The sequence below is a fragment of the Vespula pensylvanica genome, chromosome 3, assembly GCF_014466175.1.
Source record: "Vespula pensylvanica isolate Volc-1 chromosome 3, ASM1446617v1, whole genome shotgun sequence".
Taxonomy (NCBI): Eukaryota; Metazoa; Arthropoda; class Insecta; order Hymenoptera; family Vespidae; genus Vespula; species Vespula pensylvanica.
Genome location: NC_057687.1, coordinates 8,146,975 through 8,166,264, shown reverse-complemented (window position 1 = coordinate 8,166,264; position 19,290 = coordinate 8,146,975). Strand labels below are relative to the sequence as shown.

Here is a 19,290-nt window from a genome sequence, read left to right as displayed (position 1 = left end):
ATATATATATATATATTACGTTATTGCTTATTAGTGTACGCTTATATTAATATAATATAATTATTGTATATTAGTATTATTAATATGATTACTTATTATTATATACATACGATGTTATAACAATTATATATCGTCATTTCTATTGTTTAATTCAGTTTAATTGTTATTTAATATTCCAAGTTCTAAATGTCTTTTAAGTAAACTCATAGACACGAGAATAAATTTAATTATAAATTTGATTTCTATTGGAAAGAAAAAAATAAAAAAAAAAAAAAAAATAAAAAAGAAAAAGGAAAGAAAATATCACATATATTCGTACAAATGTAACAAATGAAAGTACTTCTGACAAAAATAACTATTCGTGTGCAACGGGACGAAAGATCTTCGATAGAAAAGGAAAGATCCATAAAGATCGTAAAAGATGGAAAGTCGGGTGTTCTGTTTGACCGGAAACGGATATGACGTAGTTCTAGAAACTGCTCGTTCAAGAACAGACTCGAGAAGGAAAAAAAGAAAATTACTACTTACATGATTTTGTAAAGCTGAACGCTCGTAAACGATTATCGAGAACAACATGATTTTATCGTGTAAAAATAGAGTAATGAAACGGGGCCAGCAAACTTTCTTTCTAACGAAAACGATAGCGATCATGTTGTTAAAAAGCTGTTCACGTTGAGCTTTTGAGCTTTTCGCAACGTATGCTAGTATGTAAGCTGTTCGCTCGACGGATCGTCGAAGGACGTTTAAACTTCGTACTCGACCGGAAACGGAAATGACGCAAAGGACCGATCGGTTAACAACGTAGTAGAAAAAGCGTTGCAATATCGCGCGCCAACCGGAAGTAGCTTGATGCCGGATGTTTTCCAGCTCTAGCACGGAAAAATAATTATTCGATCAACGACACGATTTTGTAGATCTTTTATTAATATTCGAGCTAAAAGATTTAACTATTTATTATTAACATTCGGATTTATTTATCGATGATCGAAAGTATATAAAAAACAAGAAGAAGAAATGTCGATCATAATTTGAGTTATTAATCATTTATTATTAATACTAGTACTCGTCGATCGAAGATTTATATTTATATAAAAAAATTAATTGGATCATAAATGAATTTAATCGTTACATTTCCAATTTCATATATTAATTATTAACTTTTTTATTCTTAAATTTTAATTATTTATTATTGATATCCGAGATTACTGATCGATGATACAAAATATATCGATTATAATTTTATTGATAATCTTTATATCCATGAAAAATATAGAAAAATATTTCTAAAAAATATATGATCGATCTCACGAAAGAAAATTTCTGATAATCAAACATAATTCATTCTTCTTTTCGTGTTATCATATTTATCATCGTTAATTTATCACTTAACCATATATCAAAGTCGACATCCGTTTGCAATCACAAAATTGCACTTTCATCGTGATCTCATTTCCTTTGTGATCATAGTAAGAGCCATCCAAGGCAGCCTCTTGTCCCGAGCGGATGAATGAGACTTATTTATTTATGCGCGTCCAATCGTGCCAACCAGAGTCGATCGATCGATCCTCGTACGCACGCACTCCATCGGTATTTCATTCAGAAGAGCTTCTTCGTATCAGTTACTAATATTTTATATTAGCATAGAATGAGTAATAGATATGTATATATAAATACATTATTTACAAATCACAAGCAGTCGCGTATTTGGACGAGTTGAAGATCAACAATTATATTCGACGCAATCGATTTCAAAATATTATATGATCTGACGATTGTTTATCAAATTGAAAAACTATTATTAATTTAAAATAACTACTTCGATACTTTAGATGTCGATTATGTTGCGCAAATGCGTAGCAACAATTTTTTAGCGCATATGATTTCGATTGCGAATAACAGTTACTTATATATAAATATGCGAAAGAAAAGGAAAATAAAAGAAATTTTATTAACATTAAAAATAAAAAAAAAAAATTAAAAGAAAAACCGTGTTGAGTTTCACAACTCGAAAAAGTCACGAATGGAAAAAAAAAATATTTTCACATGCACTTTGTAGCTGACTCATCAGAGCAATGCAAATTTCTCGTATTAAACTTTCTTTTAACTTCAATCAGTTGCGAGATATTTCCTCTCGGATGTTTATGAATGGACAACCTTTATACATATACATACATACATACATATATATATATATATATATGTACATGTATAAATAAACTCATCGGATGGATTAATATTACTTTTCATTATCTTGAAAACTTCTTTTTACAAACGAATCACTCACTCGCTACAAATGAATCTTTTCTTTTTCTTTTTTATTTTTTTAAATCAATGTCTACGTGACGATTAAAAGAAGAAAAAAAAAAAGGCGAAAAATATGAAATGATAATATTATTCGTGTTGTTATAAATTTTAAAGAAAAATTTCAATGAAACGATAAAGATAACGAAAGAATGTCTTTGTTTTTCAAGACGTCTATTTATATATATATATATATATATATATATATATTTTTTTTTTACTCTCTGTTTTTTCCAAGATAGAACGATATAATTTATGATGATCACTTATGTATTCACATTACAACAATATCGTCGGCAAAAGAAAAAAAAAAAAAGAAGAAAGTATATTCTCGGTTGAATGCTATTGTAACGGATAGTATTGAAGAAGTTTTGCTAACATAAGATTTGGATCTTTAAGCTCGACGGGTGGTCGAGGTTGCTGTTGAAAGCTCTAAACTGGTATAGGTGTGTAAGAGTTTTCAATGAACGAGTCTAACTAAAATTTCTTGTTCGAAAAGTAATCACACATACACACACGCACACATAAACAAACATACACACAACGACTATGACAATCAAGCTCTGGTCGAGATATCGGTTAGGTTGAATATAATTTACGGAAACTTTTACTTTTCCTATCTCTAACGAATTTTCTTTTAACGCGATTATTTATTACGTATTTTTCAATGATACGAAGTATAATCGTAACTTTGTTCGAATAGTATTATTTCCACGTTAAAATATTTATAACTGAAATATACACACATTTATATATATATATATATTGTTTCATTTTAATTTATCAACAAAATTAACAAAACGAATTAAACTAATTGAACAAAAATTAACAAATTAAATAATAATATATAAGTAGTCCAATTATATTGATATAAATAGTATTATAATATAACTTTTACGTTATATAATTTTTATCTACAGGGGAAAACAAATTAGTCGTGTGTGTGTAGGGTTAATGAAATGAGGAAACAAAGAAATAAATTCTTTTCTTTCTCTTTTTTTTGCGACAAAATGTCGTCTACACGGATATGCCTATGTGTTTGTGTGAGAACTGATAGTGCAAGAGAGAGTGAAAGAGTGAAAAAGAGAGAATGAGAGAGAGAAAGAGAGAGAGGGAGAGATGAAGAGATCGAGTAAAGCGACTTCTAATAATAGGAACCCTCTGGCTAAATTGATTTCAAGTGACCTCAGGGAGATGACGCTTTGTACAAGCTTTCGCTCTCGTGTACAGGAACGATATAAAATTACCGAGGTTCTTCGAACACCGTGGGCGTGTATATTATCTCTTTCTCTCTCTCTCTCTCTCTCTCTCTCTTTCTTTTTCTTTTTTTTTTCTTTTTTCTTCCTTCTATTTCTTTTTGCAGTAGCATCAGACTGTCGTAAATGGCGTGCTAGTTAAAACGTTTTTCACTTACATACTCTTAGTAATAACACGTGTCTCTCTCACTCTCTATCTATCTCTATCTATTTATCTCTCCATCTACCTATTTATCTATTTATCTATGTATCTATCTATCTATCTATCTATCTCTCAATAACACTTGTCCTATACGATTATAAATAAAAATCATGTTCGTGAGTGTTATTATGGGATTACGTCCGAGTGTATCGATACGTGGGTATCCTCCTGCTGACATTTCAAACTTTCTTCTATTTTCTTTTCTTTCCTTTTCTTTTTTCGAATTTCGCGCAGGCGATCCTCAGAGTAATAGGTACTTAGTTACTTGGTGAAGGTAGAGAACATCCGGTAATCAAATTTAGTGCGCACAAACCCATAAATAGTTTCGACCTTTTCATCATCAAAGTAAAGAAACTTTTTACGACCTATGAGAGAGAAATTAAGGTTTAACTATTTATCTATCGTAAATACATGGAGTCGTTTAAGTATTTTTACATTTTTTCTTTCTTTCTTTTTTTTCTTTTTTTTTTTTTTTTTTTTTTTATTCGAACAAGCACAAAAAAAAATTACAACAGTATTACAAAAAACGTCATTCGTTTTTCATTAAATGATCACTAAAGTGAAACGAAATACTTGCTTAAATGGTACTCATCGGTATGACTAATCGATGAATTGAACGGGAAAAAGAAAAACGAAAAGAAAAAAGGAGAAAAAACAAAACAAATATTTTTTTTTCTCCATTATTACTCATCACCCTTATCTATACTATACGTACGTATATATACTATACGTACATACATACATATATATATATATATATATCTGTACGTCATTCCATATGTTTCTTTTATCCGAACAAGAACAAAAAAAAGATTCTTTGAATGATGTGAACAATGATTCGATTCGTGTAAAGAGGAAAATACAAGAGATAGAGATAGAAAGAAAGAGAGAGAGAGAGAGAGAGAGAGAGAGAGAAAGAGAGAGGACAAGAAGCATAGAGTGGTTTGCTGCGTGTGTATCGATTGGGGACGCGGTTCGCCGACGAGACTAGCCTACATTCAACCCCCTTCCTTTTCACCCCTTCTCTCTCTCTCTCTCTCTCTCTTTTCATTCTCTCTCTGTATCTCTCTCATTCTGTCGGCCGGCACTTGCTTTTCCTCTTTTTCTTTCTCCCTCTCTCTCCTCTCTCTCTCTCTCTCTCTCTCTCTCTCTATCTATCTTTCTCTCTCTCTCTCTCTCTTTCTAGCAGCGTGAGAGAGCTACCACGGTTATCCTCTCTCACCCTCCCAAACCTTGAGTCCTCATTCAACGTTTCCTCCTTTCAGCTTTTTCCTCCCACCAAGTCACCCCTTCGGCCCCAACTCTTCGACCACTACGCGCGCAGGGTCGAGCGAAATGGAAAAAGGAAGAGAGAGGGAGAGTGAAAGAGAGAAAAGGAAAGAGAGAGAGAGAGAGAGAGAAAGAGAAAGAGAGAGAGAGAAGAAAGGGAATCTCCAACAGCGTACCAAGAGGGGATGAACTATCGAGCGAAAGGGTGGAGGTTAGTCCTTGCCTTGCGATCGAAACAGGAATCTCTTTTTCGATCTCCCTAGTGTTAGGACTTCCCTCAGGGCTGTTGTTAGGAAAGTTTTCATCATCATGGGAATTTACCTTTCTGATATATAAATAATCTGGACATGGGATTTACTTACGTAGTTTAGAATATAACAGATACATTCCTTCGATTAATATGATTATTTAATACTAATAAAGTGTTTTTTATTTATTTATTTATTTATTTATTTATTTATTTATTTTCTTTGTTTTTAGTGTACAAACAAGAGATAAAGAGAGAAATTTCATTTTGGTAGTTCAGAATATAATACATTTTGGTATTTGATTAATATAATTATTTAATATTATGTGAAACGATAGGTTAGAGAGAGGTATCGATGTTCTGGGTAATCTTTCAGTTACAACTTCTTTTTCATTTAATTTCACTTAATTTCGTTTGATTTAATTTTTATTCTTTTTCCTTTTTTATTAGAAATAAGAGAGATCAAAGAGAAATTTATTTTCTTTACCAAAGAGAGTTCCACAGTTTTAATACGAATTAAGGGTACTATCACTTTCCTTTGAGAACACAATTCTTCTTCGCGAACCTCGAAATTTCATTCAATGTTTCCTACTCTCTTCTTTCTCTCTCTTTTTCTCTCTTCTCACCTGAGCAACCCTATCGTAGTTGGAGAGACAAAAGTTGTGATGAAAGAGGGTTGAAAAGAGGAAGAAGAAGGAAAAGGAAAAGAGATATCAAGGATTTCTCTGTAAGACGATCTAACATTTTAAAGATAAATGTCATCGGTTTCCTGCTTTATAAAATACTTATCTCTATCTCTCTCTCTCTCTCTCTCTCTCTCTCTCTCTCTCTCTCTCTCTCTCTCTCTCTCTCTCTCTCTCTCTCTCTCTCTCTCTCTCTCTCTCTCTCTCTCTCTCTCTCTCTTTAGAATTACCTCTTTCTATGGAGGAACGGAAAAATTCCAGAGCATCGTGTTTAAGTATACTCATGTTTAATTTTGATCATTATACACTTTCCGTTATTCATTCCCGTTCTAATCGATATGCAAATTCATTAATCTTCTATTCTTATTCTTTTTATCTATTTTCGATAGTCTCTACGATCTCAATAAATCATCGAAAATTCTTATATACCTACCTATACAAAAAATCAGATAGAAAGTATTATACTATATTTTTCATGAACTTTACAAAGTACATTTATTTCATATACATTTTATATCTACATTATTTCACATAAACAAATTTTCCTCATGAAAATACAAATATTGCTTTTACATCATTCATAAATAATCGTTTGAGAAATCACTTGATCGTTGTGTAAAATAAAAAAAGAATGTGGAAAAAAGATTTTAGGTCAAGAAATTTATAAAAAGCATATAACATCCCCTTACTAATTCATAGATATAAGAAGTAACAACGATAACAACGACGACAACGACAACTTTTTCATTGTTGCATAAATTAGAAAAAAAAAAATGAAAAAGAAGGAAAAAAGATAGGTTCCAAAAAAGAAAAATAGAACGTAAAAGAGAATGAAAAATTCTCTGTGTAAACCATAGGAGGATATTTAAACGAAGCTCCGACACACGAAGAGTCCTCGTCGTTAGGTGGTAGCACATAGCCGTACGTACTCGAAGGGGTGGTAAAAGCGAGGCCACGACACTGTATCGAAGGGGGGTTGCCTCGTATCCGTGTCACGAATGCGCGCGTCTGCACTCCACCTCGCACCACCCTCCACGGCCACCACCGAAAGAGGTGAATGCAGTTGGCCGTCATTTTGCAACCCGTTCAGACGCCATTCAGATGCGTCCGATGCAACTGGCAGGTTGCAACGCGCGAGTCACCACCGACTCTTCATCATCACCATCATCATCGTCATCTACTTTGAAATATCGTCGTCAATGATAACGTCATCTTCAACGATCATCCTTGTCGTCGTCATCGTAGTCTCTTCGTTCGTCGTTATTACCATCGATATGATTGCTGGAACCGAGTGACGATCGAAAAATTGAACACGTGGAGAAAGAAAGGGTGAGAGAAAGAGAGAAAAAGAGAAAGAGAGAGAGAGAGAGAGAGAGAGAAAGGAAAAAAGGTCTAAGGTACGAGATAAGGAATGAATCATTCTTTTTTTTATCTTTATAGAAATAAGATCTGTGTTGACTTTTCTTTAATATTTTAATCCTATATAATGTCATGTACTTTAAAGTCATATACTCATATATATACATTTTTTTTTATATATCTTATTTTTGGTTACAGAATTATCATAGTTTATATTTATATTCCAAAAGCTAATATTTGTTGAGTACTACTTAGTGCAAGATACGAGACAAGGAATGAGTCATTCTTTTTTTATTTTTATGGAAATGAGATCTATATTGATTATCTTATATTTTAAGCCTCTATAATATATGTATAGATAATTTCTTCTTTAGTAAATCCTATTTTATTATTTCCCCTTGCAAAATTATTATATTTCTCGCTATATTAATTTTTTTAATTCCTATCCCGAAATTAATATTTGCTAAGTATTAGAATTTGACGTTTGTATATATATATAAAAAAAAAAAAAAAGAAAGAAAAAATTGATTTTTAGAGGATTAACCTTTAACGACTGATCATTTTTTTTTGTTTTTATAATAATTACATAAAGAAATGGTTAATATACTTTCTTTATTCGTAAGTATAATGTTTATAGTTAGATAATGAATTTTAAGTAAAATCAATTAAATATTTACATTTTTTCAAACGACTTTTATTCGTCCAAAAAATGATTATTTCTTTTTTTAATCTATATCGTTTGCGTCGTTCTAGTCAAACAAAAAGAAAAAAAATTACAAAAATAAAAAAGAGATCATTAACTTTGCGATTACATGATGTCAGTCTTCCAAACGGAAGTTAAAGATAACGCGGATAAGCTGAAAAAATACGGATATGAAAAAATGTCGATGATAAGGAAATCAACTTGATAAGTATTCGATCGAAAGAGTCATCTTTTTATTATCTTTTTGTAGTTTTTTTTTTTTTTTTATTTTCTTTATTATTTTTATCGATATTTAGTCGTCAAGGACATGAATCGTCCATACTTCCTTCCGATATTCATGAATGATTCCGGTTATTAAAGAAATACTTTATTTTTATTAATTTGATTAAATAATTCGATTACTATCGACTTGATATCTCAAATTTGTATTTTCAATTTAAAAAAAAAAAAATTTAAAAAGAAAATTGAAGAAGAGATTATCTTAAATAAAAATTGTTCGTTCGTTCTACATTATTTCGAATGAAATAATATTAATGTTATATTTTTTGTCTACAAAAAAAAAAAAAAACGGAAAACTTTTTTTTTCTTTTTTTTTTTTTCTTTTTTCTTTTTTGAAGACGTTACTTCGAATATATCGATATATATCATAATCTTGCAAAGGATGAACGATTTTAAGTAAAAATTGTTCGTTTTCTTTTTTTCACAGAGATATCGAAAAAACGACATTGAGGTTTAATTTCACGAAAAAAATTCAAGAAGAAGAAATTAAGAAAAAGGAGGAGGAAACGAATGCGTTGGAAAAATAAATTCATCGTCCTTTTGGTGGACCCTTTGGAAACAACGGAACGATCGTTTTTTTAAAAGAAACATTCACACTCCCACCGTCTCCGAGGACGTTTCCGAAGAGAATGTCAAGGTACCGCTTTGTAGTCGTTATGTTCATTACCCTAAGAGAGACACGCCTACGCCTACATACCTGAATACCGATTTTCCCATTAGTCTGCGCATATGAAAACGAAGCTCTTAAGAAATACATATAGACACATATTTATTCCCTTTTTTATATCCCCGATTGTTTTTCCTTTGGCAAAGCTTTTTCTCTCTCTCTCTCTCTCTCTCTTTACGAGACATTTTTATATCCCTATTAATTTTTTTTATCGTATCCCAAAATTCATCCATTTTACATACGAATTTGTAAAAACAATATCTTCTTTCGCAGAACGAAGATATAGACAAATTTTCAAGTATAATTTAGATGAAACGAAAGGAAGAAAATTTTTCAATCATTTCTTGTCAATATTGATTTTGATTCAAATTATGTTAATAATAATAATAATAACGTTATAAACGACTACAATTATATAACGTTTCTTCGAAATTTCATTCTTTTTATTTCTTTATTCTTTCCGTTCGGAAAGGCTTTGAAATTTTTTTAATCAAAATTCAACGTCAAATATTTTGGTATTAACAATGGAGACAGCATTTTTTTTACAACCTTTTTTTTTTGTCTTTGTGTAAAATTCGTACGATCGAAACTGCTAAATAGAAAAAAAAAAAAAAAAAGAGAGAAAGAAAAAAAAGAAAATCTCGTGAAATGGTAGAAGGGAAAGGGCAGGGGAAAGAAGTGGATAGGTAGAGAGGGGTGAGGAGAAGGGTGATGCGGGGAAGAAATATTTTCAAATAAATGGAGCATCACGGCGTAGCAGACACGGTGTGCATAGAAAGGACAATGGAAGGTCTCAGAGGACCGGGCATGCGATTCTCAAAAGCACTTTTTGCAGTAGTGAGCAAGGAGGATCGTTCGCGACCAATGACTCGGGACAAACAGTAGAAGCTTTATAGCGTCGAACACGTCGCTTAAACGAGATCTCATTGAGCGCTCACTGAACTTTATAGGTATGTGATCAGCGATCCATATGAATGGAGAAAACCCTTTGGACCTCGGTGGGTCCATCTCTGCGCGTGTATGTGTATGTACGTATAATACTCGATATCGATAACGCTCGAACGCTTGCTTTTCGGTTCACCTCGATTCATCATATCAGCGTAAAGCATATGAAAATAAAGTAGAATAAGAAGAGAAAGGAGAAGAAAAGATGAATAGGTATATATATCTAGATGAATAAATATATATCTAGATTAATAAGAGAGGTAGATATCTATTTATGTTACGTGGGCCTCGTTCAACGTGCGCATTCTAATAACACAATTGTTATATTTGCTTTAACATATATGTATACGTATGTACATACATAAAACATAAATGTTATTTTCTTTAGCTCGGCAACGAAATTCACATATCTAAATATTTTCCATCCGAAAGAAAAAAAAAAAAAAAAAAAAAGAAAAAAACGCGAGCAAGATTATCGATAGAAATTCTTTTCTTTCCTTTTCTTTTTCTCTTTTGTATTTTTTTTTTTTTTTTTTAGAATCGCATGCGAATAACCATCGACTAAAAGAAAATCACGAAACGTTCGTCGATCTAATGGTGATAATTTTTCGAATAACTAATCTATTCCCACGCGAAAAACGGAGGTCGTAAATAAAATACGAATCATAAGAGACAGAACGAAATTATATCGAATATCAAGGAACGTGTGGGTGGTGTTGATACACCTACTTATATTTCCCTACCAGTATTTTTAGTCCCACCAGCGAGAACAAGAATCATCCTTCGAAAGCTCCTAACAAAATATTGAAATAAAAAAAGAGAAAGAAGGGTAATTTTCTATATCTCGATGAGAAACGATCGAGCTAATTCATCGAATTGTCTCGACAAATTATTACATACTATTATCGTAGCTACCGTCTCTAACGAATGCTTTCAAAGGCGGATAATAAATTCAACCCCTCGCCCTTTGAAAAAATAAAAAAAAATAAAAAAAAGAGAGAAAAAAAGAAATGGGAAAAAGAGAAAGAAAATGCAATCCTTGAATTAACGAACGACGAAAATATTTTTACGACAAAATAGAAAAAGCTTAAGAGAAAAAGAGAAAATAAAAAGGAAAGAGAAGTGATCATTTATGTTTCTCTTTATTTTTTCTTTTTTTTTTTTTTTTTTTTTATTTCTCTTTCTTTTTCACTCATTTAACTCTGTAACTTTGAAAAAAGCAACACTATCAGATATAAATTCGTATTTTTAAAAAATTTGTTCACTACATACTCTTACCTTAAAATTATTACTTCGTATCCGAGATATTCTTTTGATATAATTTGTAAATAATATAGTATAATTATATCACTGCAATACAAATAATATTACAAATTTCTCGTTACAATTTTTGAAATTGAAATTCCTTGTCTAAAGAGTACAAATATTTCTTGTTCTATTTGGGATTATACATGGGTTTAAAATTAATTTCATTATGAATTATCTATTATTTGTCTATGATAAAAATTCTGCAAAAGAACATCCACCCACACACTACCAAGAAAGGATTTTTCGTCGATCGCCCACGCAAACGAATGAATCCTCGAAAGCCAATCGGCGTCGAGCAATTTCACGCAAGTGCGTGTCACGATAGGAGCGTGCGTGCGCCCTACGAAAGCTCGCAAGCACCCCATAGAAGGATGAATGGAGCCTCGAAATCAGTCAGTTCTACGCTCGTCCTACGAGTCGTGCGGACGCGTCAGGCTTTAAGCCTTTCTATCGTGACACCAAAAAGTGTATATATATATATATATATATTTATATATTTATATATATATATATACATACATACATGAATATATATATATGTGTGTATATTATATATATACATATTCACTTATACTTTTATACAACGAAAATTCATTGTCGCTTTTTCCATCGTCATCCCTTCGAATTTAACGAGCTTGCATTTACAAGCAAAGGATGTTTGGTGGCTCAATGTCTCGCTCACGGTCGACGGTACGCCGAACGCAGTTAACAGTCGCATTTCGGTATCGATCGAATGGAAATCAAACATAGGATGACAACCACTGTTGCGGCTCCTATCTACCTATATATCTACGTGAGAATATCATTCGGAATTTAATCTCCTCTCGACACGGGAAATGCACGAATATTGAGAGTTACTATTTTTCAAAGACGATCATTCGTTGTTTTTCATTACGACTAATTAAAGGAGAAGATTAATTAAATATAAAAACGTACCGAAAAAAAAATAGGAAAAAAATACAAGGAAACAAAAAAACAGAAAAAGAAAGAGAAAAAGAAAGGAGGAATGGGAGAAGAAGAAGAAAAGAGAAAGGATTAACGAATAAAACGAAAGAAAAGAAGAAGAAGAAGAAGAATATTACATGAAGGAGATTCGTAGGAGACTCGACTAAGAGGAAAAATTATTTTTTGAGAAATTTTTTAAGACACTTAATTATCTTCTCAAACTCGTCCTCGCATACGCATAATCATATTTGATAATATTAATAATAATAATAATAATAATAATAATAATAATAATAATAATAATAATCATCATAATAATTATAATTAAATAATAATAATAATAATAATAATGATAATAATAATAATAATAATGATAATAATAATAATAATAAAATTATCGTATACGAAGGAACAGGCAATAGCGCTTTGTTACTACTCATAGAGAATATATGGAATATGTATATATATGTGATATTCATATAAGTACGTACTACTTACGTATGTACGATACAATACAAACGGAGATATCGCAAGAGTCAGATTCAGTTCCGTCGGGTAGTTTATTGATTTTTTTTACCTACTCCAACAATGATAGTCGGTTAGCATTGTTACGTTGTGGATAACCAAAGGTAATTCAGATACATGAAAAATCGAATATGCAATAACATTGCTTTCTTTTTCTATATTATATTATATAGATAAATAATAATAATAATAATAATAATAATAATAATAATAATAATAATAATAATAATAATAATAATAATAATAGTAATAATAATAATGATGATGATAATGATAGATAATAATAATAATGATAACAATGAATAATAATAATAATAATAATAATAATAATAATAATAATAATAATAATTTGCTACGCGAGCGACGAGTGGAAATAACATTCAATGTTAATAACTTTTTATATATTAAATATTATGAATATTTCAAAAGAGAGAATATTTCGCTTTTGCGATATTCGAGAGAATCAATGATAATGATACGGAGAAATAATAATTCCAAGAAACGTTTGGTACGAGCGTAAAATTCGATTCGATTCGAACAATTTATCGTAACGCAGGAAAACGAGAAGCTTGGGACACAAGGGCAAACGCAAATTATAAATATAGCGTTGAGAACGGCTCGCACAGGAAACACGGAGATAAATGAGCATAGACTGGAAAAAGAGCGGATTCGACAGAGCGAATATATTGGATACCGGGCACATGGGGCAGAGGGACGAATGAACAGCATCCGGTTTTCTGAATCACCGAGATATTCTTGAGGAATACGTAAGGGACGAGTTTAAATCTTCTTCGTGTAGATCGTGAAAATTCGGTTGGCTTCGTATCGATATCGAACTATGTATACATCTACTTTTCTATGAAATTAAATGAACGAGTTTAGTTTCGAACTATTTTGAAGTGCGAAGGGAGAAAAAGAGAGAAAGAGAAGAAGGATAACAGAAAGGGGAGATAAGAGAGAAAAAGAAAAAGAAGAAAGAAAGAGAAGTCAAGAGAAAAAGAGCAAGGACTGTTAACTTGGATTTTTGGAATTTTTTGAAGGATATACACTAACAAAGTTCTCAAAAATTGTTATCACTATGAGACAATGCGTGGACGCTATTTTGTTGCACGGTAACCAATATTTTATGTTCATGAAAATCGTATAATTGTGTGAAATTCATACATACATATAACGTCATGTTCGATCTATAGAAAAGCTGTCCCTTGTATAATCTTATTTCGTTCTTATTCATTCTTTGTTCGACTTAATTATCTTTACCATCACATCGTAATAAATTATTTTTTATCTTGTGAAACATCATAGAACAATTCGATAGAGAAACATATAAGGCTCTACATAGAAATATGATTACTCATTATTTTTTCTATTTTTGATTTCTTACGTATATAAATATATATACACATATGTATGTATATATATATATATGTATGTATGTATGTATGTATGTATGTATGTATGTATGTATGTATGTATGCTGTATGCATGTATGTATGCCGAGATACGTCGTAAGAAAGAAAAAAGAAAAAAAGCAAAAGTAACGGCAAAAAGATCGACCTTGAAAGTCCACCACCTTCTTCGGTGGACGATCGCGTTCCGGAAAGGTGCATTACTATCGTTTATTCGCACGTGCTTGACGTTCATTCACATCGTCTCCCTCCCGCCAAATTCTCAATACTGGTAGTAAACTCGTGTCACGATTGGTTGGCATTCAGACCACGCGTTAGCCGTGATTGGCCGAGGCACGCTACCTCGCTCTTAAGTGAACCAAACGTACGGAGACGGCCGAACGAGGCCGAGAGAAACCGAAGCCCAGGTCAGCACTCGCTCGTATACTCGCGACAGTTCGAACACGGAGCTTGCGCAGGAAGGTCTATTCGGCTGTTTTCACATGAACATGGCGGTTTTGACGTACTCTCAACCGCTAGTTTTAAATCACAAAGTGCACTTTACTGTTAACCAGACGTTTCTCGTCGTCCTAACTTACGTACTTCTCATTCAAGGTATTTACGATATTTTAATTGATATCTTTTTCATAGTTTTATCGTGTACTTCCTTCGTACACAAGACAACGTTATGTATCAGCGGCAAACAGGATGTACTTTGTTTGTGAGGGTTTCGTACTTGTATATATGTATATGTGTGTGCGTACACATACGCGTGTGTGTGTGTATGTGTATTTTCTCGCGTGAAAGGCGCCCATGTATCAACGCAAACAAGGATGCGCGTGTGTTATACACCTCTCTTTCTATCTCTCTGACCGAGTTTGTATTTGTGACTGGAATGATGTTATTCATCTACTTGTCACATGCAGTGCTTTCATTGGCGTAGACTGCATCTGCTCATTACCGTGCTACACTAAACCCCTCTTTTCCCCATTCGCTTTAAATTTTCTTAATACTTCGTTCATAAACGCGTGGTATTTACATCCTCTTTACGAATTAAACAATTTTATATTAATCGTTGTTATTTTTTATTTAAATTTCTTTTTTCTTTCCATGTTGTTATATTATCAATCTACTGCTCACTATATCAACGCATTTTTTAAAGATACGAGATGAGGTCAATATTTATTTATATTATTTGTATAAGAAGATAGGTCAAAAATGTATATGTTTAAGCTCAAGGACAATTGCTAGGATATAGTTGTTTAATGTACTGTAATACATTTAATATTATTTTCTTTGTAGCATTTCTTCAATAGTTTTGAAACATTAATAAAAAGACTATTTTTATTATAATAATTATTTTTATCAAATCCCACCAAAAATTTATAAATTTCATTAATAAATCCTCGTTGTTATAGGAGGTACAGGAATACCATTGAGTCATCATTATGTAAATGATGCAGATCAATATGACTCTTCAATCAATGATGATAATACAAAACCTTTGGAAAAATTCTACTTAATCACAGAACAAAGGTGGCACACAGATACTGTGCTACCAATCTCTTTACTGCCGTCTACCGAGGGAATGTCTGCTCGATCTCATCACAGGTATAAGATATAAAAAATTCTTCTTGATTCTATCAAAATTATATTAGAAACGATGCATAGATTTTGTCTGATGTAATATAGGATCCGGCAGTCCACGACGGGACTGGATGATGCTGGTATGGATTTGCAAGCAGCTCAACTCAGTACCCGTACAGGTCAGGAGGTTCGCTCTACTGCTACTCTATCATGGCTAGATTGGCAGTTGCCTCTTTTCGTAGCACTTTGCGCCATTGCCGGTGCTATTTTATTTACATTTCTGGTAAGAAATCGTAATAGAAAAAATTCTGATATATAACTCTTCTAATTCTTTCGTGAATAACGAAAACTTCCTTATGCTGCAACGAAATATAAATAAAAAAACTTTTATTTAATAGATCTTGTTATGGCTACGGAAACAAATGTCGCGTGAAAAAAATACAGAAGATGGTGACAGGAGAGGTCTAGTAGAAGAAGGAATGGTGGGCCGTACAGATAAAACTGGGAAGGGTACTCAGAGTTCTGTGGAAGCACAATGGGTTCCTCAATCGGTAACAAAACCATCAGTATCTACGCAAAAAGAAAAACCTTCTACAGCTACTTCTGGTTTACCAGAAATAATGGCTGTGGCTACACCAGAACGAAAAATAGAGCCAATTCGCGTAAAGGCAAAAGGATTATTAGAACGGCGTGGTTCGAGTGCAAGTTTGACTATAGAACTAGCACCAGCACCTGAAAGTCCACCTCATATGGTCACCCCAACTCGCGAATGTACAGCGGAAGAATTTTTACTGAGTGCTGGAAATGTCTTATCTAGAACTCAATTGAAAAAAGCAATAAGTGATCCTGCATCACTACATAAAGAATTTTGGGAAGTACCATTGAATCTTCCTGAAAAAGTTGATATATGTGGAGCTGGAGTAAAAAATAGATATTGTACCGTATTACCCAATCCACAATCTAGAGTGGTTTTACCAGTTTTACCAGGTTCTTCTGATGATCCACTTTCTAGTTATATAAACGCCAATTATATCAGGGTAAGCAGAAGATACAATATTGTAGATTCATTCTGAAAGGTCATTTTACAAAATGAATTATGACGTAATTCGGATAATATTTCTAATAATTAACAGGGATATGATGGAGAAGATGCACGTTATATCGCAACACAAGGACCATTAGCTCATACAGTGGGAGATTTCTGGAAAATGGTTTGGGCAGAAAAAGTTCCTGTGATTGTTATGATGACGAGATTACATGAAGCTGCTAAAACGAAATGTGACATCTACTTTCCTTTAGATAAAAATAATCGTTTGCAAGCTGGTCCTTTCACGATTATAGTTAACTCTATCAATAACAAAGATAGTTATACCGTTAGAGATTTGGAGATTAGATACGAAAAAGAAAGACGTCACGTACAGCATTATTGGTAACTGATATTTGTATTAATAAAAATAAAACGTAATGTGTTATCAAGAAAAGAGATCTTATAGCAAATGACTTCGATAGGTATGATTCATGGCCAGATCATGCTGTACCTCAAGCAGCAGATGCTCTTGTTAATCTAGCTGCAGAAGTAAATGCTCTCTCTGGGCCTGTAGTGGTACACTGTAGTGCAGGTATTGGACGCACTGGATGTTTCATAGCATTAGCAATAGGAATGACTCAACTCTTAAGAGATGGTAATGTTGATGTACTAGGTATCCTATGTCAAATGAGGTGAGAATTTTATAAATTTTTTAATTTGTTTATAATTTTATAATTTTTTAAATTATACAACTTAAACAGTATATGCGATTTTATAAAATCTCTGATACTCATAACATCATAATTTTATTTAAGGTATGACAGAGGAGGTATGGTTCAAACTGCGGAACAGTATGAATTTGTTCATCGAGCACTTTGTTTATTTGAACAAACACTCGATGGCAAAACATCTGTATCAAGGGAATAAATAATTGCTTTGAATGATTATTAAAGAAGCAAGTACTGTTGCCTACAACAATCCTATTTCGTCCAGATATGCACGTCTGCCACAAAACAACAACAACAAAAAATAGTTTCAAACGAATCTCAGTGTCAGCCTTGAGGTAAGCAAGGAGGTCTCAACTATTTCAACACTTGGATGAATTTTGCCTCATCTAATATGCTGCCATTCTATACTGCCATGACAAACCGTTAACAATTGATATGAGTCGCGTAAAAATTTCTCAATTATTTATCATTTGATCATCTATCCTACTAAAAAAGCATTTTTTATGCTAAATTAAAAATCAAAGTAAAATTCATCTTTAATGAACAAGTACTGATTATGTGGAACATATTTGTACAAAAAATGCGATTGAATAACTTTACTGTAACAATTTAAATATTACATTCTCATAGAAATGCCCACTATTTGCCAGATAAAACATATTTATTTTCTTTTTAATTTTTATGGGGTTGTTGCATTTTTTAATTCACGTTTATATACATTCCGTACGTGGCACAAAATATATAAGTTTTTGTAGGTTTGACGGAAAAAAAAAAAAAAAAACAAGTGTGAAGTGAAAATTTTCACTATTTCACCTTATACTCTCAAATATGAAGTAGTCCTTCTTTAGCTCTTCAATGCTATTAAATATAAAATAACTGAACTGCCCTGATATGCAGATTCCAGGGATTAATTATAACTGTTTTATTGGACTATGAATGATTGAAATTTGAATGATAGAAAATGAATGACGAAGAATTTGGGACCCATGTCATATAAACGCTCTTATCCTATTTGTAGTTCCTAGTTGATTTTGGAGTTTGATGTTTAACATGGACTATGATTTTCATGATTTTTATTTAACTTACAAGCAAAGACTGAATGTAAAGAGTACAATATGACTATTAGTTCAATATGTAGTAAAAATTTTGAAAACTTCACGAATCAAATTTTAAAATAATACAGTTCAGTAGTTTAAAATAATATTATTTAAATATTTTAGATTATAAACAGTACTTTTTATTTCGATAATATTTAGAATCTCTTCATTATAAAAAAAAAAAAAAAAAAAAAAAAAAAAAAAGCAAAGCAAAATGAAACTCTTACTATTGTATCTACCAATGTATATATAGATTTAGTTATTTATTCCGTTTGTTGCTTCACATGCCAATCAATATTTAATATTAATAATGGGTGAATGTGTGTAACATTATATGATAATTAACGTGAAAATATCGGACATATGAATGTCTCTGTGTACAATTAACTCTTGTTTGTAACAAGGATTAATATTTAGCTGACAATAAATGTGATTTACGTTACCCCATTTTTTGGTGGCACGAATTGCAATAAGCGGTTTATGGTAAAATATTTAAATTTAATTTCGAAAGATCTTAGAAGTGTGTACATTATTTTGCATTGTCGGTAAATTATATACAGTATATATACACAGGCATAAAATATATCGTAAAATCAATATATATATATATATATATATATATATATATATATATAAGTATATATATATATATTTAAAATAAATAAATATATATATATATTTAAAACATACAAATAATGGTTGCATTAATTTTTAGATGATATAAAACACATTCTTTTGTATGTATATTATTCCTAAATCGATATGTACAGATTA

The 19,290-nt window shown here is 31.7% G+C and overlaps 1 protein-coding gene across 3 annotated transcripts; it reads left to right on the top strand.

The window, feature by feature from the left end:
- The first annotated feature begins 7,169 nt into the window (after positions 1-7,169).
- LOC122627505 (tyrosine-protein phosphatase non-receptor type 7-like) lies at positions 7,170-18,683 on the top strand. 3 transcript variants are annotated; one of them, XM_043808639.1, is made up of 8 exons: positions 7,170-7,355; positions 8,727-8,936; positions 15,496-15,688; positions 15,770-15,947; positions 16,063-16,701; positions 16,798-17,093; positions 17,174-17,383; positions 17,507-18,683. In XM_043808639.1, the coding sequence occupies exons 3-8, from the start codon at positions 15,666-15,668 to the stop codon at positions 17,616-17,618; spliced, it is 1,458 nt and encodes a 485-aa protein (XP_043664574.1). In that variant the 5' UTR covers positions 7,170-7,355; positions 8,727-8,936; positions 15,496-15,665; the 3' UTR covers positions 17,619-18,683. The 3 variants fall into 3 exon arrangements, with proteins under 3 accessions (XP_043664574.1, XP_043664573.1, XP_043664572.1); XM_043808638.1 differs by lacking the exons at positions 7,170-7,355; positions 8,727-8,936 and adding an exon at positions 13,050-13,801; XM_043808637.1 differs by lacking the exons at positions 7,170-7,355; positions 8,727-8,936 and adding an exon at positions 14,206-14,692.
- The last annotated feature ends 607 nt before the right edge of the window (positions 18,684-19,290 follow it).